General features: G+C 39.7%; 1 protein-coding gene across 1 annotated transcript in view; it reads left to right on the top strand.

Moving 5' to 3' along the window:
- DLC1 (DLC1 Rho GTPase activating protein) overlaps positions 1-24,426 on the top strand; it is a 235,961-nt gene that overhangs the window by 14,655 nt on the left and 196,880 nt on the right. The window contains exon 2 of the mRNA XM_075149158.1: positions 1,258-2,425. Coding sequence (XP_075005259.1) covers positions 1,370-2,425 — 1,056 coding nt within the window. The 5' untranslated portion in view covers positions 1,258-1,369. The remainder of the gene's footprint in view (positions 1-1,257; positions 2,426-24,426) is intronic.

Genomic DNA, 24,426 nt, shown 5'->3' with positions numbered 1-24,426 from the left:
ACTTTTATACCTTCAGGCATGTGATTTGTCAAGGCAGCTTTGTGGCCTGGTGGGCAATCAGAATTTGCCTTAGTGGACTGAAATGACCCAGAACAAACTCAGTACTTAATCTTCTTTATTGCTGAAATCAATAAGCAGATCCATGCTAAGTGTTGACAGTTCTTATGTAGGGAGTGAAAAGTAGAAGCGTCTGCTCTTTGAACCTCTAATGTTTTACGGGCCAGAAGTTTTGTTTTGTTGTTTGACAAAGAACTTGTTAATTTTGTTTCATAATGCATAAATTAATATGAGGTATTTTCTTTGTGCTGATTTGTACATGCAATGTCGCAAGATTAATGTATGTCAAATGCTGTCATCCAGAAGGCCCAATACAGCAGTCAGTGAAAATTACCCACCTAGATAATCGAGCGGGGACAGTGGGCTGTGGCAGAGCCCAACAGTCCCGGTGAGAGGCACAGTTAGGGCTGACCACTGGCTCGCAAGCCCCATCCTAAGTAACGGTTTCCTCCCTTCCTTACAATAGTAGATCCCAAATATATTCACCAAGGGTTTTTTTCAGGTTTTATAAATGTATTTAAGGTAACGAATATGCCAAAAACTTAAATTGTTTTTCCTAGGGTTGTATTTTTTATTACCACACAACAGCTGATTTCCCCTGCAGTTTCATGTAACACTTGTAATTACAACTTGTTCTGAAGAGAGTGAAATAATAACAATAAAAATGAGAGCCACTGAATGGGCCAAAGCTACTCATAAGACAACTGGTTTATAACTTCGGTAAATTTGGAATAACCCTCAAGTTCTGCTCTACCTTTTTGGGAAACAGCCAAAATTTTGCACTTCACGGGTATCTCTGGGTGAGGAGGAAATACAAAATAACTTTGTGTGCAAAGCAATCACTAGACATAATGCCATTTATACCCATGGAAATTAATATCCTATGACAATCATAGTGAAGAGAGACTTATTGTCAAAATTTGGCTCCGGAGTTACTTGCCTGTCCATGTGCCTGTTTATACCATTTTTGTTTACTTGATATCGCAGAGTAATCAGAAAAAAAGTTATACTGAATTATGGGTGCTGTCAAATTTCGTATGAAAAGTATTAAAACTTTAAACAAAATGGTCTTCTAAATTCCTGTCCTTCTGGTCCCGCAGGCTTATCTTGCTTTTACACTTTTGTTTAAACTGTTCCTTCCCTTTCTTTTTTTTATTTGGAGTTGATTCAATAACCCGATCTTTTTTTTATTTCTTGCAGATGTTAAAATGATGAAACGCTCTCTCCCTCTGGAGCAGTGCACGGCAGCCATGACATCTCCTCTGGTCCTCCGTGGAAGGTACGTTGCAGCCTGCTGCTGAACTGTTATGACATGTCTCTAGCAATCAGAAAGAAAAGCTGGGAAGAGCATGTGACCCAGTGGATGGGATTGGCTTTGGAGTCTGTGGAGTATAATACAGCATGTCGTCACGGACTTGTAGCTGATAACTTGCAGACAAGTATGGAAAAAGATGAGGTTTTGAGTGTGGACCGGAAAGAAAAATGTGCTTCGTTTCCAGACTGCTGTTATAGTGGAGAGCTGATTGGCTTCCCTGCAAAGCAGCTGGGAAATGTTTCAAAGGAGGTGGATGAAAACGATAACCACGAGGATGAGGAGCATTTTCTGGAGGCCAGCACAGAAACTCTAGTCCATGTGTCTGATGACGATGATGACTATTCAGCACTCAACCTGGATAGTGTTAATTACCACATCACTGCTGTAGGAAGGGAACCGGAAGATGAAGAGAAGAATTTAAATGGAGCAGGCTCCTTAACAGAGATGGTGCCAATAACAGAGAGTAACAGGGCAACAGAAGCATCTGGAACAATTGGAGATACAAGTAAGGAACCTGGCTGTGACACAGTTCCTAAAGAGGAGATGGAAGAAGACAACGTTTGTGGCAGTATTGGCCAAAGCCTGGAGCTTTGTAATTATGAAGGCTTAAATGAAGTAGTAGATGTAGAGAAAGAAAATCTTTCTAATTCTCCAAATGTGAAAGAAATTATTATGCCTGGGAAGCAGCTGCTTCATACTGCTGTAATTGCACAACAGCGCCGGAAATCTGATGCTTTTAAAGACGGGCTTGGAAAGTCTGAGTGCAATGTGGTAGAGAGTGGGATTTCTTCTGAACCATGCACCAGCAGTGATAGACAACTATGTTCAGCAGTGGAATCCAGTGACTGCCTTATGCAATCTTCTCCTTGCTCTCTCATCCCGGCAGTGGAAAATGGTCTGGATGAAAGCGGTTTCACAGAACCTCAAGTGGCCCCTGAAAACAAATGCCTTGCAAATGTCAGTTCAGCAGAAGACATTCAGTGTTTACATGTAAGGGATCATTTGACCACACAAGAATATTCAGACTGTCAAGTGAAACTGCGCAAAAGAAAGGTAGGATGCTCATAAAGGTTTTTTCTAATGTTTTCCCCCAATTTCTTACAAAGGTGATTCCATGACCAATTGATTGGAGATAAAATGTATTTTTCAGCCTTGTTTCAATAACTTGTCAGATTTCTCTTCAAACGGTTTCGAGAATAACGTGTTTATACAACAACCGAGTTTCATGAGCTCTTTTTAAGGTCTGAAAATGGCTGAGCTGTGAATTTGGAAGGTACCTTATATATACTTTATATTATATATATATATAAAAAATTTTATATATTTTATATATGTTGTTCAAGGCTAAATGTTTTTCAAGTATCTTCTATGGGTTTGGTTTTATTTTTGGTTTTCTGCTGCTATCAGGTATCATTATCCCTCTTAGGAAACAGATGGTGTCTAGAGGTTTGCAAGCCTTATTGAAAAAAGAGAACAGGGAAAAAGTGCAATAAAACTCCCATCGGCTTTCATGGGAGGAGACGTGCTGGCTGTGGCTCTACAGAATTCATCTTAAAGTCTGACTTTCCCAGCTATGCTGCTTATTCTTGCTAATAACCCATTTGTAATTGTTTACTTCTCTTTCTGCCTTTTTTCATTTGACATAATCCAGCTTCTTTTTTTGTTTTTGGTTTTTTTTTAAATCTGGTTTCTATTGTGTGGGGTTTTTTTCTATCAGCTGTAGAGCCTCAGTAGCTGTTTCACTAAAGCACAGATTCACATATCTAAAGTACTGTATGCCAACACAGCATCCTGAGCTGCTGGCCATTGCTTCTTTGTGTAAACCCTTTGTTAATATTAACACTCAGCTGATACGGTTGGAAGCTGTATGTAACTTTCACAAAAGGTTTCAGAAGCCCTCAAAGGCAATCTTCCTTAGGTAGTTCATGCAACCACAGTTAACGTGGTAACTGTTCAACCGATCTTGCAGTAAGTATGACTTTGAGTTACAATTAAGAAAAGAAACCTGATTAGCAGTACCAGAAATGCTAAACTTGCCCACCAAAAAAATTAACCAAATTAACATAATGTTTGAGAACTAATTGACTATTATAACCGTATGCTCAGCTGCTCTACTTTAGCATCTTATTTCCTTTTTTACTAAGCATAGTTTTTAATATTGATGCGTACATTTCACATTGTTAGCAAGATTAATTTTTATAATGTAATTTCAAAATCCTATAATTATTATTTGAAAATACAGGTAAAACTTCTTTTTATTATGTATAGATACAGTCACTATACTGTGACTCTGCCCACATTAGCTTTCAGTGTACCATACTATAGTTTTTGATAGCTTTGGTGTTGCTAGTTTCCATGTATCTCCTTGTATCTTGTTTTGAGGTCACGTACTCATCTTTTGAATGTACATTCACGAGAATTATATTTGAGAATATAGCGATGATTTGTATTTGGGCCATTAAAGATTTAAAAGACAGAATACAAAAATTCCAGTGAGACGAATGGTGAGAAAAACTAAGAAAGGATGTGAGCGGAGAAAGGAGCAAAACAAGGAGTTGCTTCAAGGAAGGTAGAGAGTTATGTGGCTGCAGCAACTGTGAAGCTGTGTGCACTGTAAAAGGGGATGGAGTCTGTAGATCTGAAGGAGTGACCTTGTACCACTTTGGTTAAAGAGGTCTTTACCAACAACTGTAAAATGTTTGGGAAAAGGGAAAAGGTATGATCTGCTGTTGCTTTGGGTGTTATTTATCTCTAAGTTCGCAGGACAGTTCTACAGAAATGTTCATGGGTGCAGGATTTTATCACTTATCTCTAATCATACACTATTTTACAAAAGCCTGCCTGTTTGGGTAATAATCTGTAATGAAAAATGTGCCTATGTTTACAAACTTTCCCTGAAAGCTTTTGTAATTTTAACAAAACATTAGAAAAACAACAGACTTGAAACTGAATCCATCCATAAAAGTTAAGTATTTGCTTTGCAGTGACAGGAAGACTTAAGGGATTGGGAATGGTATATAAAACCTTTTCTCTAAAGGTCAGCAGTTCAAACAGTGCAGTTAAGGCCTAAAACACACCGTCTGATTAATGCTCAGTGTTAATTATAGTTGCACATAAATATGCACTCACAGAGGTCAGAATATGGGAAAAGGCACATGGAGATGAATTGCTAAAGGTATTTGGGCACCCAAACCTTGAGGTGGCACCTTGAGGGATCATAGAAAGGTGCTGAACTTCAGGTACTTCCACGGCAGTTAAGATCTTAGGACCTTTGAGGAGACATCATTCTGCTCTTGCTGGTACTAAATTCCTCTGAAAACCTGTTCCTTGTTAACATATTTTAAACTGCTTTTAATTGTGGTAACAGAGCATGACCTCCCCTCTTATCTTTAGATCTGCTGTCTTCAAACCGAAGCTGAGGTGAGACAGTGTGGATCTGTTGTGCTTGCTCTGCAGATGAATGCAGGTTTGAAGGTTTAAGGGCTTAAAGTTTAGCATCTTTGACCAGCACTAGCTCCATTTCAGTAACTTGCTTTAGTCATGATGGATGTACTGACACTGAAGATACTTTTTGCAAACAGCTGTTACAGCATTCTTTGCTCCCTCAAGTCACCAGGGTTCAGATGGTTGATACATAGCACCCTCTTTTCCTTTGCTTTCCCAGAAAGACTTCCTAAGACTTGGAAATAGGAAGTGCCTGAATTTAATTGTGAGGAGTTCATGATGTTAGGTCTAATTGAAAGATCCCATAGTAATCAAGCTTTCCTGTTTTTCATAGAATCATAGAAACATAGAATCATACAGGTTGGAAAAGACCTCTAAGATCATCATGTCCAACCGTCAACCCAACACACCATGCCCACTAAACCATGTCCCTAAGGGCCTCATCTACACATCTTTTAAATACTTCCAGGGATGGTGACTCCACCACTTCCCTGGGCAGCCTGTTCCAAGGCCTGATCACTCTTTCAGGAAAGAAATTTCTCCTAATGTCCAATCTAAACCTCCCTTGGCGCAACTTGAGGCCATTTCCTCTTGTCCTATCGCTAGTTACTTGGCAGAAGAGACCAACACCCACCTCGCTACAACCTCCTTTCAGGTAGTTGTAGAGCGCAATGAGGTCTCCCCTCAGCCTCCTCTTCCCCAGGCTAAACAACCCCAGTTCCCTCAGCCGCTCCTCATAAGGCTTGTGCTCCAGGCCCTTCACCAGCTTCGTTGCCCTTCTCTGGACACGCTCCAGCACCTCCGTGTCCTTCTTGTAGTGAGGGGCCCAAAACTGAACACAGGATTCGAGATGCGGCCTCACCAGTGCCGAGTCCAGGGGCACGATCACCTCCCTGCTCCTGCTGGCCACACTATTCCTAATACAGGCCAGGATGCTGTTGGCCGCCTTGGCCTCCTGGGCACACTGCCGGCTCATGTTCAGCCGGCTGTCAACCAGCACCCCCAGGTCCTTTTCCTCTGGGCAGCTTTCCAGCCACTCTTCCCCAAGCCTGTAGCGTTGCATGGGGTTGTTGTGGTCGAAGTGCAGGACCTGGCACTTGGCCTTGTTGAACCTCATACAATTGGCCTCGGTCCATCGATCCAGCCTGTCCAGGTCCCTCTGCAGAGCCTTCCTACCCTCCAGCAGATCAACACTCCCGCCCAACTTGGTGTCGTCTGCAAACTTACTGAGGGAGCACTCGATCCCCTCATCCAGATCATTGATAAAGATATTGAACAAGACCAACCCCAGTACTGAGCCCTGGGGAACACTGCTCATGACTGACCACAATTCTCTGGGCTCGGCCGTCCACCCAGTTTTTTACCCAGCGAAGAGTGTACCTGTCTAGGCCGTGAGCCGCCAGCTTCTCTAGAAGAATGCCGTGGGGGACAGTGTCAAAGGCTTTACTGAAGTCCAGGTAGACCACATCCACAGCCTTTCCCTCATCCACTAGGCAGGTCACCTGGTCATAGAAGGAGATCAGGTTGATCAAGCAGGACCTGCCTTCCATGAACCCCTGCTGGCTGGGCCTGATCCCCTGGTTGTCCCGGACATGGCTCATGAGCGCCCTCAAAACGACTCCCTCCATGATCTTCCCCGGCACCGAGGTCAGGCTGACCGGCCTGTAGTTCCCCGGATCCTCCTTCCGGCCCTTCTTATAGATGGGCGTCACACTGGCGAGCCTCCAGTCGTCCGGGACTTCCCCAGTTAACCAGGACTGCTGGTAAACGATGGAGAGTTGCTTGGCAAGCTCCTCCGCCAGCTCCTTCAGTACCCTCGGGCGGATCCCATCCGGCCCCATGGACTTGTGAGCGTCCAGGTGGTGTAGCAGGTCATTAACTTCATCCTCTTGAATTATGGGGGGTTTATCCTGCTCGTCGTCCTTGTCTTCCAGCTCAGGGGGCTGAGTACCCTGAGGATAACCGCTCTGACTACTAAAGACTGAGGCAAAGAAGGCGTTCTCCTTGGCTCTCCTTTTGTCATTAATTTACTTGTAAATGCATTTTTTGTTGTCTCTCATGACAGTGGCCAGGTTGAGTTCTAGCCGGGCTTTTGCCTTTCTAATTTCCTCTCTGCACGACCTAACGAGATCCCTGTACTCTTCTTGAGTTGCCTGCCCCTTCTTCCACAAGTGATAAACTCTCCTTTTTTTCCTGAGTCCCAGCCAGAGCTCCCCGTTCAGACAGACCGGTCGCCTTCCCCGCCCGTTCTTCTTGCGGCACATGTGGACAGCCCACTCCTGCGCCTTTAAGACTTCCTTCTTGAAGAACGTCCAGCCTTCCTGGACCCCTTTGCCCTTCAGGACTGTCTCCCAAGGGACCCTCTCGACCAGTGTCCTGAGCAGGCCAAAGTCCACCCTCCGGAAGTCCATGGTAGCAGTTTTGCTGGCCCCCCTCTTTACTTCACCAAGTATCGAGAATTCTACCATTTCATGGTTGCTAAGTCCAAGCCGGCCTCCGACCACCACATCTCCCACCAGTCCTTCTCTGTTTGTAAACAGCAGGTCAAGCGAGGCACCTCCCCTGGTGTGCTCGCTTACCAGCTGCGTCAGGAAGTTATCCTCCACCGCCTCTCCTTCCTCGCCTGTCCCTTCTGAAGAGCTTATAGCCATCCATTGCCGCACTCCAATCGTGAGACTCATCCCACCCTGTTTCCGTGATGGCGACTAAGTCATAGCTACCAATAGCTACATAGCTATTGTGTTGACTGATAATCAATTCAGTTTATCCACAACGTGAAGTTGATGGTTATTGATGGTTCAGAGTAGCAGAAGCATAAATGGATTAACTAGACCCTCCTGTATGCTTTCCTGGGTTAAATAAATTTTAGATTTTAAAATAGTCACTTCACTTGAGAATTGTACATTCTGAATTTCCAAAGATTGGAATAATCTTTGGAACTAATGAGCAAGGTGTAATGCTTGGAGCATCCCAACAACTCGCGTGTATGTTCACATGTATAATGTAATAGAGCATTTAGGGAACAATATAATACAAAACCAGAAGAGTATTGATTATTAAGAGAATACCAACAAAAGGAGAATATTTAATTATTATATACTGATTTTAAAATGGGGGAAAATGGCCATTACCTTGTAGAAGGTCTTGCAAACTTTTTGCATGTGCCTCGTTTCATGCATTCTCCAAACGGCTCATCTCATCAAGCTTAGGGATAGCCCGAAAAATCCCTTCTGGGGGATATTAAGTAAGTGCACAAATGCACCAGAACTCTTAACACATTAATTTAAATTCTTTTTCAACATGAAAAAGCTACTTCATTCAACATCAGCATAAAAAGGTGGGTTGAGGCATATAGTTTCAGAATAAGTTCTCATCACTCGCTTCCCGAACACAATCACTGCTGTGGTGTTGCAACCTATATTAATAAGTATTTTGTAAATGCAATTTTTTAAAAAATTTAAAAAAAAGGCTAAGAGAGCTTTTTTACATGACAAATCAGAAAAGGAGTACAAAGCCATCATTGTGAAGTCTGACTCCGAATAGTTTGAGTAAAAATTCATGAAATTTAAAATAAAAATGAAACAGCAATGAACTCCACTTTCAAAAGAAATTTTGACTTGTTCCCTATATTTCATTGTTCTCGCCTACCCCATCTTGGATTTTATGTCTAGAGATTGTTCCATATAAATGGGGAGAAAACAGCTAGAGAACCAACTGTGACTGTTCATTTCTCTATCCTGTTCGATACTGTTATATCACCTATTATTTTTAATAAAATGTAAAGTGACTCATGAATGTGGGGAAAAAAAAACACAACAAAAACGCCATATATAACAGCAGGTAGCATTGGGCTCAATTCATAGGGGATTGTAATATCCTTGCATTTATGGTAAGGAGGAGATGGAGTATTGAAAAGCATTCTGCATGCAAAAAGATAGAATTACTATTAATAGGCCTTTTAATAAGGCTCAGAAAGTTGTAGTTAATATTTAAAAAAAAAATTCAATCCATAAACTAGCTTAGGAAGATAATACCAGAAGATTGAGGGGGAAAAAATACTGTGAAAAGATAAACAGAATTTTCAATGAATATACACAAATATATAAGAAGTATATTCTGATTTGATCCAGAGTAAATGCAGGAAACATTCCTCACATGTATTTGGGCTGCTTTGATACAATGTAGTTTAACATCTGAATGTCAGAAGAAAAAAAATTGAATTAACATACACAAATGAACAATTACATGTCAACATTGTTAGTTACCTGTTAAATTGTTTTCTTAGTTTGGATAAGGTATATACATTTGCATGCCTTTACACTTGCAGTTAAACACAGTTTACTGAAAATCTGTCATTCTTTGCAATAATTAAATACTTTTCTATCATCTCCTATGTTTTATATTCCAGATTGTAATGATATAAGAAAACAAAAATTTCCTGCTCTGAAAGCAGCCCTTTTCTCAGGCATCTCAAAGCAATGTTCCTGTGCAATGCTTAATATTGTTGTTATTTTCATTAATCTGTGGAAGAAACAGTTTCTAGAACTGCTCAGTCCTGGAGAGAAGCTATTGTCACAGTAATTTTTTGAGAAGTCCATAGAAAGAGCTTTGGAGTAAATCTTCCAAAAATAAACTCTCTTGGACTTAGAAATCAAGTTCAAAATAGTTCAGACAAGCTTTGGATCAGCATTTGAAGTTCTGGTTACTTATCTAAATTAAGTATTAATTCTGAAACTATAGGGGTTCTCTTCTAATGTGAAACTTCTGGTTTGCTAAGGAGATTTTTGATTAAAAGTATTAATAAATTCTATAAGATTAGAGATGATAAAGTACTGGCAAATTTACTGCACACAGTGCAATGAAATAAGAAATCGATACATAATGATTGGTTTTAGGAAATGTAATTGATATATTGTGCCTGGTGATTTGAAGTTTGTTATGTCAGCTATATTCCTTCCAAGAAAATCATAGAATCATAGAATCATTAAGGTTAGAAAAGACCTCTAAGATCATCGAGTCCAACGGTCAACCCAACACACCATGCCCACTACACCATGTCCCTAAGCACCTCATCTACACGTCTTTTAAATACTTCCAGGGATGGTGACTCCACCACTTCCCTGGGCAGCCTGTTCCAAGGCCTGATCACTCTTTCAGGAAAGAAATTTCTCCTAATGTCCAATCTAAACCTCCCTTGGCGCAACTTGAGGCCATTTCCTCTTGTCCTATCGCTAGTTACTTGGCAGAAGAAACCAACACCCACCTCACTACAACCTCCTTTCAGGTAGTTGTAGAGCGCGATGAGGTCTCCCCTCAGCCTCCTCTTCTCCAGGCTAAACAACCCCAGTTCCCTCAGCCGCTCCTCATAAGGCTTGTGCTCCAGGCCCTTCACCAGCTTCGTTGCCCTTCTCTGGACACGCTCCAGCACCTCCGTGTCCTTCTTGTAGTGAGGGGCCCAAAACTGAACACAGGATTCGAGATGCGGCCTCACCAGTGCCGGGTCTAGGGGCACAATCACCTCCCTGCTCCTGCTGGCCACACTATTTCTGATACAGGCCAGGATGCTATTGGCCTTCTGGACCACCTGGGCACACTGCCGGCTCATGTTCAGCCGGCTGTCAACCAGCACCCCCAGGTCCTTTTCCTCTGGGCAGCTTTCCAGCCACTCTTCCCCAAGCCTGTAGCGTTGCATGGGGTTGTGGTGTCCGAAGTGCAGGACCCGGCACTTGGCCTTGTTGAACCTCATACAATTGGCCTCAGCCCATCGATCCAGCCTGTCCAGGTCCCTCTGCAGAGCCTTCCTACCCTCCAGCAGATCAACACTCCCGCCCAACTTGGTGTCGTCTGCAAACTTACTGAGGGAGCACTCAATCCCCTCATCCAGATCATTGATAAAGATATTGAACAGGACCAGCCCCAGTACTGAGCCCTGGGGAACACCGCTTGTGACCGGCCGCCAACAGGATTTAACTCCGTTCACCACAACTCTCTGGGCTCGGCCGTCCAGCCAGTTCTTTACCCAGCGAAGAGTGCACCTGTCTAGGCCGTGAGCCGCCAGCTTCTCTAGGAGAATGCCGTGGGAGACAGTGTCAAAGGCTTTACTGAAGTCCAGGTAGACCACATCCACAGCCTTTCCCTCATCCACTAGGCGGGTCACCTGGTCATAGAAGGAGATCAGGTTGGTCAAGCAGGACCTGCCTTCCATGAACCCCTGCTGGCTGGGCCTGATCCCCTGGTTGTCCCGGACATGGCTCATGAGCGCCCTCAAAACGACCCCCTCCATGATCTTCCCCGGCACCGAGGTCAGGCTGACCGGCCTGTAGTTCCCCGGATCCTCCCTCCGGCCCTTCTTGTAGATGGGCGTCACATTGGCAAGACATAACCTAGAATACTGCTTCAGGAAGAGCTAATTGGGGTATCAAACTAATTGGAGGATATGTGATGAATTTGTATCAGTTTCTCTTCACAGGTAATCTCAGACTGCATTTCAGTCTCATTAAAACATTTTGTTTATGTGTCACTGGAAAAGGAGTGAAGTAAACAAACATTTTGGTGTATGAATTCCTCATCTCTCTTTTATGACACTTTTGCTTTTAATATTTATTACTTGCAATTCTTCATGGTGGCCTGCTTAGAAGCTCTCCAGTTTCAAATATCTCAAAGTCATTCCTGCAAGACTAAAGACTATAATAGGCAGGGCTATTTCTTAATGCTCACTATTATTGCTACTATTTTAATCCAGATTTCTAGATTAAATGTTGTGTGGTTTGCAAAGGATAGTTAAGGACACAGATGATGCCAGCATGACAGCAGCAGCCAGTGTCAATGAGATGCAAATTAATTTAGAAAAAGATTATCAGAAGGATGGCAGTAAATGTAGATAGAAACCCAGGTAGAAGGTTACTTTGTAGCAGCGCCTTTCCCCCACACAGAGGCTGTGATTTTTTAAAGCATGGTTTTGCATTTTCTGTACTGTTGCAATAAAGTTTGTTTCATTATTCATCAATTATAATTATACTAATGTGAGAAAACAAAAAAATTGCTTAGTTGAATTTGGGCTTTTCCATCCATATTTGCTACTTGAGTATTATGCTTGCCCATGAGATGTGAAGGCTGACTCTTCCGTTATGATCTGTAATAAATTCTGTTTTACAAGGCTAAAGCTCTGCTTTTTATGGCAAGTTAGAAAGTTAGGTTCTTCCAGGAGCTTATGCTTGTATCATCCTGTAAATTGACTCCACAGGAAGCCTATGGAGACTTGCCTGTTGGCTTAGTCTTCCCACTAAGGTACCTGGGAGAGGTAATAGGAAAGCTTCCAAAAAAATCATAAGAGCTACCTATTTTACTAAAATGGTTTCCTTAAAATTTTTTCCCTGCCATCTCTACTATTCACATTACATACTTTTCAACTGATCACTCACTTGTCAGCATTCGATTCTTATTTAAAAAATAATGTGAGCTTGTTGTGAACAATAGTATCCGACATTTTAGATCTTTTTCTTATTTTATTGCTGTTAAAATACCAGAGACCGAGTTGCCAGACCTGTCACAAGTATGTCTTTCTGAAGTCTTAATCTCCCTTTACCTCAATTCTGTTTTTGTTGAATGGGGATAAATTAATGATTAATTCTTTTTTTCATACCAATTTTTAATTTAGTTTTTAAGACTCTTAAAGTGTATTTTTTTTATAGAAGCTGGTTTAGGAGGGATCCAGTTTAAACTGTTACTACATTAGTAGCAATATGTAGGCATATGTAGGCTTCTCTATGATACACACTTCTCAGTGTTGCATTGTAACAATAACTCAGGTCAGCATAGGGAGGACAAGCATGGAAGATAAAAGTACGAATAAAAACAACAGGAATGTACAGGAAATCTTAATTAAAAATGGAAACGTGCATTTTGCTGTATCCTGATTTTGTCATAGGGAATTGAATTTACCTTTTTCTGAGATTCAGTCTGCAAATGTGTGTCAGCCAGAAGAAGATGACAGCTCTAAAAGGTGGCGATTTTCAGAGTCAATTATCTTTAATTGCACCTTTGCAAAATATGATGTATAAATGCATTCATTTCCCACAGTCTGTGTTTTCCCATTGAGTATTTTTTGAAGATAATCGTCTTGCGAATATTCTAGTGGAGAAATCCAACAACCAGGAAAAAAAATCTGTATTCTCAGATTATAATGATCATTACAAATTCTGAAAATGTGGATGACAATGAATGTTGTTGGCATGGTTGTAGGAGACCAAGGCTTCACTGCTTCAGTATGGTCATGGGAGACCAAGACTTCACTGCTTAAATCTAGACATTAAAAAAGCATTAATGCATGTCAGTGGAACTACTGTGTTCTTAGAGTATGTTTAAGTGCCTTGCAGGACTTGGGTGTTATAATAATTTGTAACCTTAGAGATTACAGAAGCTAGTTACTATAGAAGCACTATCATAGCAAAATTACTTTCAAATCATATGGTTTTCTAACTATGTTTCCTGTCAATTCAGACCTGCACTTATGCCAGAATAGCTTTGTTTTCATCTATGGAAATGAATAATATAATCTTGGCATCCAGGGAATGGTTTTTCTTAGTTTTGTGAAGGACAGTGGCAAATGCAAATATTGGAAATCTGATAATCTCTTTTTTAAGATGATCATTCAAACAGTGGAAATTTATTTTATCATGTATGGAATTTGGATTTGCTTTTGTTCCATTTCTGCATCTCTTGTCATTTTCAGACTTTGTAAAGGTTTTTCAAACTTTCTAAAAGTTTTAGGGAAGAGCATGGATCTGTTTTTCCTAACTCATAATGTGAATATGAACACGGTCAAAAATTGATGAGAGATCCTAAGCCACAACAGCTTTTTGAAAGGTTAGTTGCTACCCACATGTCTCAGAGCTACAGTCTGTAGTATTAGTACAGTGGGCAACTATTACTGAGATCCACAGTTGCTTCACCACAAAGAATTTGCTGCATTTGCACATTGCTATTAAATGGTCATAATTTTGAAGGCATTGGGAAGAATCTGGCAAGAGCTGCAAGTGAAGCAAAACACATAGTATGATTTCTTTAAAAAAACTGAAACCTTCTTGGCTGTCATGAATATTCGTTTCTCTTTTCTGCATTGAAAACTTGCTTCCTAAATTTACGATTTAATAATGAAGATGTGGCTCAAAAATATAAATGGACTAAAACAGTTGGACCTAAGTTTTTTAAATTGTGCATCTATGATAATTAGTAGAAAGTGATGGTCATAAAGCACTCCTATTATTGTGGTTACGTGACCATGAATTTTCTCTGTTGCCCTCACAAAAATATGTATCATAAATATTATCTCCATCTGGGAAGTCAAAGAATGCTTTCCCACAGACTTCCTTTGTGTTTGGACTGAAGTATGATGTATTTCAAACAATCTCAAAAGTATTTAAAACAAGCTCAGAACAGGATGGGATGATTGCCAGGCCATTACAGTATAACCTTTATGCAAATTTTACTTTGACACATTTTTGTGACAGTGTTCAGCAATAAATTCTAAAGGCTGCCAGCGTTGTCTAGACTGCAAACCAAGAGACTGTTGCACATCAAGTTATGCATTAGCTGGAGTTCAGCTACCTAAAATGGTCATGAAAGTATTTGTATTTATACATGGTTCATAATCACACACTATCGCTTCACCAAAGTGATACTACATGCTTCCAGGAACCAATGTAGAGCGCTTTAGTTTCATGCAGTTTATACTCAGAAATTTCTAACTTTGTCCAGATTTTCAATAATTGGTGGGAAGAAAACTTTTAAAACATTTTGTTTCTTTGTTTTTAAAATGAATCTTTAAAAGTTCTGATTGGTAAGGGCCAATTATTTGCTGTTCGTAGTCTGTAAATTCTCAGTTGTAGATCATGTTAAATGGACCAATGACCACTTCCTAAAATGACACCAGATTTGTAATTAACACCACATTTTTGAGGGAAGCTGTCTTGGAAGAAATGAATGGGCATAGTATGCAAAAACCAAATTTAACAGTTTAGCAAATGGGAAGTGGAATTAAAACACTTGGGCAAAACCCTCCGGATTACATGACATCACTATCCACAACACACATTTCCATTGGTTAAACAAAAATTTAAAAATGGACTTTGCTTCCTAGAACTGTTCATCTGGCACTTTCACGAGCTGTGAATAACATTCACTGTGAATTAACAATCAAGTGAAAATGGAGAGATCTGAGAGGCACACAGAGATAGAGCTTCCATCAAAAACCAGTAAATACAGCAGTAACCTGGAAAGTCAGTGTTAGAGCACCCCTGCCTATATTAAAGAGCCTTTGAAGCCATAGCTATGGCAGAGCAGCTTTTTCAGCACAACCTTCTGCTGCAGACATGACCTGTGCTAAAAGCAAAAGTTTTTCTGTTAGTAGTGCTGTGTCTGAGGAGGAGGCACAGAAGAGCAGCCCACCCTGGCCACATCTGGGGCTTGAGGCTTTACAGCAGTGAGGTCTTTGCCACTGCCATCAAGGAGTATTTGGCTGTAGTAGTACGGTGGTGGGTAAGTCCACAGGTATCTGACCAGTTCCCACGCAGTAGTTAAAAGCAAACAAGCAAAGAGAACCCCACCATGGACTGAACTGCAGCAGGGTGGGAGCCATCTGCAAAGTGTTTTCCACGTGGTTTTTTTTGTTTGTGGTGTTTTGTTTGGGGTTTTTTCTAGCTTCCCGTCATGGTAGTACATATGACTGAAACACCTAAAAATATGTTGCTCATGCTCATGTCCTTTTACTGCTCTCTCTTAATGGCAACATAGGAGGTTCATAAAGTCAAGGGGGTCTATGCCACAGATAGGGTGGATTGAATATGGCTTTACAAAATGAAACAATACTCTTTCTGCTGCCAAAAACTATTCCAAGCTCCAAAGGATATGGCCTAAAATGGTTATGAATTCAAATTTGGAGGGATATTCTTCCTCCTAGGAAAAAAAAATCAGGCAGCAATACAGCTTCTCTCTATATGTATGTGTGAGTGTCTGTGTGCGCTAGGGTAAATGTATGGCAAATGTAAACCAGATCCTTGCTTTCCTTCATAACTCTGTCACAGCTGACATCTAATGCTTTTACAACAATGAACATAAGGAACTTGGCTTATGCGCACTGCGTTAATGAAAAATTGGCTCACTGTAACATGAGGATGTCCTTCAATAATGTGCCAGATTACAGCAATAACTTCCATATCTTAAGTTTCACATTGTTTTTGCAGTCTCACCTTACATAAGGGTTAGAACAGAAAATGCAATATGTAAAATATTTATGTTAAATGGAAGTTTATTTATCCTTTCCTGTAAGATGCCTCCTTCCCAAATGTTTTTGCACACAGCAGATTCAATTAAACAAAGGTTTCTACTTGGATATCCTGAGTTCCTTGTTCATTTGGGTAGTTTTGCTTTAATATAAAATGTATCATCTAATATACTCATTCAAAAAAAATCTTTAAGGAGTTGATTCTCTTCTTGTACTACATTTTAATCTCTTGGGTGGTATCTTCAACCTTCTTAAAAAAGATGATTTGCATGCACTAATAATCATTGATATGTGATTCTGTGGCTGTTTGATATAAAGGCATGAAATACATGAAAAAAATCAGCAGTGCTAAAGCTTGTGGCTTGCGCTGCATGTAATTTTATCTTCAAAATGTTTTAAAAGCTGACATCTTTACTGCACTGAAAATGAAAAATCATGGCCACAAGCAAAAATTTGGGAATGTAAACTAAACTATTTTCCTACATTCAGATTTTCTGAAATGCTACACTTCTGATAAATGCCAAGCTGTATTTATCTCACACAAATTTAGTAGTGACTGTATGTGTACATCACACTTCACTACGTCCGCTGAATTTATTCCAGCATGGTAAACTCGCCTGCTTACAAGTATTGTTTGCTGCTTGATAGATGATGACAAGATGATGTGGTAGATGAGCAGTATCCTGTTTAGCCTTTACACTTATATGGGAAGTAAAATAGACAGAGTAAATAAAAGAAGAAAGGACAAAAAAGACAGGGATATTGAGAGACTGTCTTATAGGTGGGGTAAGACTGGAAAATAAGTAGGTGAAAATTAATTGATTTTCCATGTAAAATGATCATTCAACTCTTAATTGCACAAAGCTTTCTCAGCTCACAAAAACGACTCCCAGTTGATCAGTTTGTCTGTTTCCAAGCCTCCCTCAATACTGCTAGTAACAGAGTCAAAGATAATTTGGGGAGAAATTCCTCCATATCTGTACCTTCATTAATATTCTTGTGGGTAAATATTCCGCAGGACTTGTAATTTAGCACATTTCACAAACATTTTATTAAGCTTTCAGAAAAGTCATATTGTAATTCTTACTGTAGGTTCTTTTGCAATACATGTTTTAAATCAATCAATTGTGGTTTTGCAGACTGAAGCCTATGAATAGTTATGACTGTGGGGAAATCAGTTTTATTCAGATTCAGAAGAAATACATGTATTCCTGAATTTTGTTCTCTTGGGAATAGCAACAGAAGCCTCAGATTAGAATGTCAATTAATTTTTTTCTGGGTCATCCACACTCTCTGTCAGACAAAAAAATCCTTCTTCATCTTACCCATACTCTTCTAGTCAGCGTGTTAAGATCACTAGTTCTTCCCCCTCACTCCTGACTTCTCAGAAACGCTTTGATTTCTTTTTTTCCTCATTTCATGTAGTAAGCTCAGCGTGGCAGTATTAAACTTTTTAGCATTTTGGAGCTTACGTGTATGTAAGGGAAAGATCACTCAGTGACATGAGAATACTGTGTATTTTTCTCCTTGCAAGCATCATCATTTCAGGCTCAAGCAGCAGCCAAGCAGAGCCGTGCAGTCACATAAACAGATTAGGGGAGGAATATGAAGTTGTTGGAGAAAAGGGTGAGCAGCTTCCACGACTCTTACTCCACTTTGGTATGAGGGGGAGAGCTGTCTCAAACACCCTCAAGAGTTGCTTTTGTAGTGGTGATAACAGTTCCTAGTCCCCTTGCCCAGCACTCATTTCTACAGTTGCACAAAATCTCTACTCAAATCCATTTATAAGATTATCTGACAAAAACTTAACTATTCTGTGTCTTTTTCACAGCTTCCTTAGTAGATATGGTCTGAAGAGACTTGCTCCCTGATTCTAGGCTTCCTCTCTCGGTCCTTTCCATTACACTTAGTTCATGGAGGACAAGCTCTCTTGTGTCAGCAGCATTGCCTCATGAAGCATAATAATGACAGTTTAAATGTCAGCGCTGTTAGTCATTGATGATTGTCTTAGGGTTTAAATAGAAATTTCTTATTTTCTAGCCGCTATGTTCAGAGGGAGTGTTTACCAGCAGCGAAGTATAATTGCGGAGCTTTGATCTCTGCTTTGAAACGTCTTTTAAAGTGTAAAGAAAACTCATCTATGCTGAGAACGACATTACAGGCTATTTCTGGAGTTAGACCAGGATTCTGAAGGTGAAAGGACACTTTTCCAGCTCTCTCAACAAGTCCCTGGGAAAGTTAAAAATAAGTCTTGCTGAAAAAAAATTTGGCACTTGTTATTTGAGAAAATTTCTTTATTCCAGGAACTGCCTCATGTAGCAGAAATTTATTTACCATCTGTGTAGACTTGAAAAATTTTCCATCTTACCAGATACACAACTGAAATAGAAACAGATTTTCCGTCCCTATGCTTTCCACCTCTGCTTTAAGAGAGTGCTGTTATAAAAACTTACGAAATTTTTGTGTTCGCCAGAGGTGGGTAGCTCAATTATAGCCCATCTGTCAAACTCTGAAGCTCTGGTTGTGACCTCTAATGATGTCACCTTACTGTTGCTAAAGTACATCACTTGGGGGAGGGAAAGGAGTTCACAGAGCCAGTAGCTGAAAATATATACTTAATTATTGTTACAGTTGTTTTAATTACAGTATTGACTTCTAATCAAAAATAGTCACTTGAGCAATTAATTTGGTTTTCTTTGAGTACAGGTATACTTCCTTAATTCCATAGCTCTGCAACTGCAAGGGGAGAAAAAAGGTTTAAAAAAAAAAAAAAAAAAGCTGAATCTTGAAGTAACTGGTCCTTTAAAATGCGAAGCAACCTGTCTGTTTGTAACTCTGCACATCGCTCCTGAATACTGGTATGAATACACAGGCCAGAAACCAACACAAGCAATTCCTGCAAGCGAGAAAAGAGAAAGGAGTTCAGGAAGAGATGTCAGGGTACATAAACTTAAATTTTGTTTGCAGTTCCTATTTTGTTTTCTTTCTTTCATGCATTCTGTGTATACATTTTACTTTTGCTTTTATGCACACTGAGGATCCTCAAGAACCATGGGGGCTGATTCTTATTTGATGCTTAGATGTCTTTTGATCCCATCTACCAAAATTATACTTGTGTAAGTAACAAGCGTGGTGTAAAAGGCAGGAGTCAAAAGCTTCCTCTCTGAAATCCAGCAGCCTGATTTGCTTAAAGAATAAAAAAACTAGCTGCCATTCTTATTATCATTGCATTTTTTCCTGCCTTATCTATTTTTACCTGCCTCAGTGTTCATTATGTTTGGTTGAAGGCGCTTATCCTATATAGGCTTATCACAGATGCTTTTGCTTTCATAATTCTGAGTCTTTGAACTAGTAAAATTGTATGAGATGTGAGACTATTTTAACTACGAGTATTACTGAACCCTTTAATTTGGCAATTTTGATCTGTATTCTAAACTGCATTCTGTTTATTTTTGGACTTTTGTACAACTTTTCTATTTGACTGCGTGTGGTAAGGCATGCTATTTTATATTTGAGCAAAATCATGTAATTGTGAAAATGAACAGGTGTGAATTTTAAGCCATTCTATATTCTTTCCCATTGCTGCTAAATCATCTGCAATCCTAAAATGAGGAAATTAGAATTTATATTCTCAGCATGCAACTGCATGTGTTATTCAACAACCAAAATTTTAAAATGTAGTTGCAGTTCCCAAAGAAACAGAAGTTTTTCTCATTGTTTTTAATTAGGTTTGTGCTAAGGGGTTAAGGCACATATGTGCTGTAGTATTTTAGTTTGGGCCAGAAGTGTGCTTTTGAAGTGAGTTTGCTGATTGATATGATATAAAGCATATAAGTGACATGGTGAAAGATGTGAGATAGTGAGATTCAGTGTGGATTGCCTGATTTGATAGCTGCATGGCTGATTTGATAGATGCTAATGCAGTGCTTCAAAAGAAAAACTGTATTTTAGGATTGCCAATAGCCAGGGAAAATTTTTCAGATATTAGGATGGAAAAAAGGATCTCAGAAGGTAGCACTGTGTCTGCACAGTGCAAGAGGTATGAATTGAAAGACAAGATATCAGATGTAGTCACAGTATTGTACACTCCCATCCCTTGCAATGTGAAGACGTCCGACTCTGTCCTCTATGCCGACCAAACTGGCTGCAAGATATGTAATTGTTATGACTGGACAACGTTAACTACCAACAAATCTTCTGAAGACAGATTTTCAAAGGAGGTCAGTACATTACAGTTTCCTTTTAGGTGAATTTGATAAATATGCCCCCGTAGAAGAATATGGGTTTCTGACTTGAAGTTAAAATTTAGCCCCTAAACAAACGAGTCAGTCTCTTGAGATTTTTACAGTTTTTGTTTCGGCTGTCTGAAATATATCAGATCCAATGTAAAACTAGTGAAGAATATTTTTCCCCCTGTACTTGTGCTTTCTAGTTCTCTCACCAATTCCCAGTAGTCTTGTGGTAACATGTTCATTCTGTTGGCCAGCTGTTCAGCTCTCCATGAATGCATCCTCCTGATGTACATTTCCCAGCGTTTTACAAGTCAGTGTCCTATTCCACTTCAACATAAAACATTTTTGAAAACACAACTATATACCACTGGGGATGTAGACAGAGAATATAATGCAAGCATAATCAAACGCAGTCTGAATAAGTGATGAATGAGGAAATAACAAATGTAACGCAGTATAAGCACTAAGTTGCTCTTAATGTGTGTTTGAAATAGAAATAGAGAGAGGCTATGTCTTGTATACTAGGGATTTTTTGTCTCTGACACAATTAGCTTTCTTTTGCTTTTCTAATTACTGCCTGTAGTAGAAGGGAACTCTTTGGTTCCCTTCTGTAGGCCCTTTAGTATTAGTCCATTAGTGTTAGCTTCAGTTTTTGGTCAGGACAGAATTGTGAGCGACACAGGCAAGGTTTTTCTGTACAGGGGGAATAGAAAGTGTATGAACAGATTGAAACAGAAATAGCTGTTTTGTTCCCTCTTGGAATACATTTTTCACAAAAAATGGCTTGTGGGATTATTAAACACCAAGTGTTAAGGGAGCTGAAAATAGGGATAGTTTTACCCCTGGTATTACCCCAGATTCTTCAAGACAAAAGAGAAATTCAGCAGCTAGAAATCATTGCGCTTTCCCTGGTCATCGCAAGGCAGTTCTGGGTGGTGTGTTGTTTTTTTTTTTTTTTGTCAAAAATGCAAAGGAAATGTTTGTCTACAGTTTATTTTAAGATTCTTTCTTTGTTTATTGTGAATCCTAACATTTGATTCAGTGGTATACAGTGCTTGGATTCACTTTGAAATGTAATTCTGTACAGACAGGGAAAAAATTCTGTTGTGCGTAGGGTTGTGTAGTAGTAAGTATAGTTTATAGTGGTATTTTGGATTTGGGCCATCTAGCTAATTTGGATGCTCTCTCTTATTTAACACCTACTGAGATTTACACCCAGGCCACAATACCAGCAGGCTCATCAAATGTGGACTGTGACTTAACCCAGTAATGCAGAGGAGGCTCTGTGTCGAGAGGAATCTATGGCATCTACTTCATTACATTGTTGGTCATTCTCTGCCTGAGTGGTTCCCATTACTCCATGACAAATAGTAAGATTTGTCTTTTCTACCATGACCAAAGCATAAAATCTTCTACCTTTCTCTGGGAGTCCTCACGTTGTATGCATATGTATTATGTGGCAGTGGTTTTGATCATTTTTGGCAGTGTGTGGAACAGTTGCTTTGTGATTATATCACTTCACATGTTCTGTAGGGAAACAAGATAAGCATTCATTTGTTCTAGTTCAGTCTGTCCTGTAGAAACAATCTCCATCTGTGTATTATTTGTGTTTTAAAAGGCAGTATGAGAATTTCTAGAAATAAACATTGTAGAAGCTTTTTGTTAAAAACAGTGTATAATATTTATCACAATCTCCAGTAAACACCCTACCTTTCTGAGATGTTGTTTAGAGAATCTAACCAAAACTTAGCAGATTGGGAGAAGAGTTACTGATAATAACATCAGTACAAGCATGAATAAATCAAAACAGAGAAGTTGTCTTATTTATTTTCAGTCAAAGATAGCTGGTGTTAGGACTTGGGAGTTCCTTGAATTCCAATACTTCATTAAATCTTGAGTGTATAGCATTCAGGCAAAATGAGCATTTTATTATTATGCATTTTTTCAATAGCCAGTAGAATCATACTAAATATGTAACACATAAAAGGAATATCCCACTTGAAATAATGTAATGGACATAAACTAAAGGAAAGAGAGTAGAAAAAGAGTTTGGCTGTGTTCTGGGGATTTTTGCAAACTTAAGCCTATTGACTGACCTTTGGTAGCCAGAAATTTTGAATTATCAGTGAAATCTGTTAATAAATAACCATTTAATTATGCTTTTCAATTAAATAGGAGTAGATCAGTTCAGATTGGGACATACAATCTTTTAGGAGTGTTCTGATTACTTCTACTTCTGCCAGATGTTTAAAGAGAGTTGTCTTGACTGTTGCTGGAGCCTTCCACATTTCCTTGGTTTCACTGAGTGTCAGAAAAGATGCTTTCGAACTACTGATGGAGATATTTCCACTGGGTTATATCTAATGTCAAATGAACCGCCTCACCTGGAACAGGATATGGCCAGTCGTACGGGGAGGCAATAGCAGCACAAAGACTGGGTGTATTGGCGAGGAGGATACAGACAGAAAAATTACAAATCTGGAACAGTGACCATTTATTACTTACTGCTGTACCCTCACTATCCATATCCACATGAGTTCTACAGAAGAATCCCATTCTTGTCCCTTGGTGGATTCATTGGACGTGACAATTGCCCTACAGTCTTTTTATAAACAGTAAAAGGGTTTCTTGACTATGAGTAAATATATCCTGATAGAAGGACAGGGAAAAATTTGTAAAGAAGAAACAGGTCTCCAGTGTTAACATTTCACTTAAATGAACTGCTTCATGTGAGCCAGGGCTCCTACAATTAGGCAGTCTTTGCTAAATTACGCTGCAGTAGAAGTTACTAACCGGAAAGATAACGCTTGTTCCTTGAAAGAAAAACTCAAAAGATTTGATAATTAGTTCTCAGAGGAGTTCATTGGTTATTTTACAGCTGTGGAAAAAACAGTACAGACCTTATTTATTGACCTAGCAATCTGATAAATCCGGAAGAGATCAGTGTCATGGAATCTTTTTGAACAGACCACCTCCTGACACTGGGAAAGATCCAGATGAGGTCAAAACCCTCAGCTTCCTGTCTCAGAGAGGAAAAGGAGAAAAAAATCTGATAAACATAAAGCTACACAGAGCTGCTTTGGAAGTCTCTGGAGATGAAGGGAGCAGGGGAAGAATGTGTAAAAAAAAAAAAAAATCCTCTTGTTAAATGTAGCAAGACAGTACATGCATTCAATAAATATCAAGAAAACTCTGATTTACATTTTTCCAGTTTGATTACACTGTCAGAACTGAGCCTGAAACATGAGAACCAGTAATGGAGCATCCCCCAACAGACACAATCATAGCAAACACAGTCATTACCCCACTAACCAGAGCGTTAAATACACTTCCAAATGTTACCGCTCCAGGGATGGATCAGAGAAGCAGGGTTAAAAACAAAGGAGAACTTAGCCCCTGTTGTTTAGGTCAAGTCCTGCTTTAGCCTTGGGAAAAACGTTTCTCCTGCCTATCATTTTCACATCCTTAAAACGGATTTTCCCCTGTCATGTGTATTGTGAGATTAACTGTATTAAAGATGCACTGAAATGTATTAATAGGATCTATGCAATTGCCTGAGATACATAGTAGAAGTTCCTCAGGAGCCTTAAAAACTAGTTTTCAGTGATGCGATATTGCTCCTGCTTGTTACACTCCCTTCCATTCCGTATTAAAACTCACAGTTTGTTCCCAGTGAGGACAAGTCCCATTTTTGCAGCATCTATGCTTTAAAATCAGATTTAGATGACACAGTCAGATTAAACAGTCCCACGCGAAATGACTTGTAGGTGTGCTGTTACTCATTCGCATGTGCTTTCTGTCTCTCTGAGGTCTCCAAACAGTAGTTTGAGGAAACTATATGACACTTCTCCCAGTGCCCGTTTCTGTCATTCTTCTCCATAAGCAAGTGTTCCTTTCAGCTCTCTGTTCATCTCTCTTCAGAAATTGCACAAAAGTTCAGCCTACTGAACTTAATTGCATGTTTAGAGATATTTATCTTCCCAAGCATAAATATCTGTGGCAGCGGAAGAATCTAGCATAAACTGAGTCAGAACCATTCCTTTAAAACAGGCAACTGAGCCCTGGAAAAGAGAAAAAGAAACTCAGAATGAAAAGGC

Source organism: Calonectris borealis, chromosome 4, assembly GCF_964195595.1.
Source record: "Calonectris borealis chromosome 4, bCalBor7.hap1.2, whole genome shotgun sequence".
Taxonomy (NCBI): Eukaryota; Metazoa; Chordata; class Aves; order Procellariiformes; family Procellariidae; genus Calonectris; species Calonectris borealis.
The sequence above is the reverse complement of the archived record's forward strand: the minus strand, read 5'-3'. Positions and strand labels throughout refer to the sequence as shown.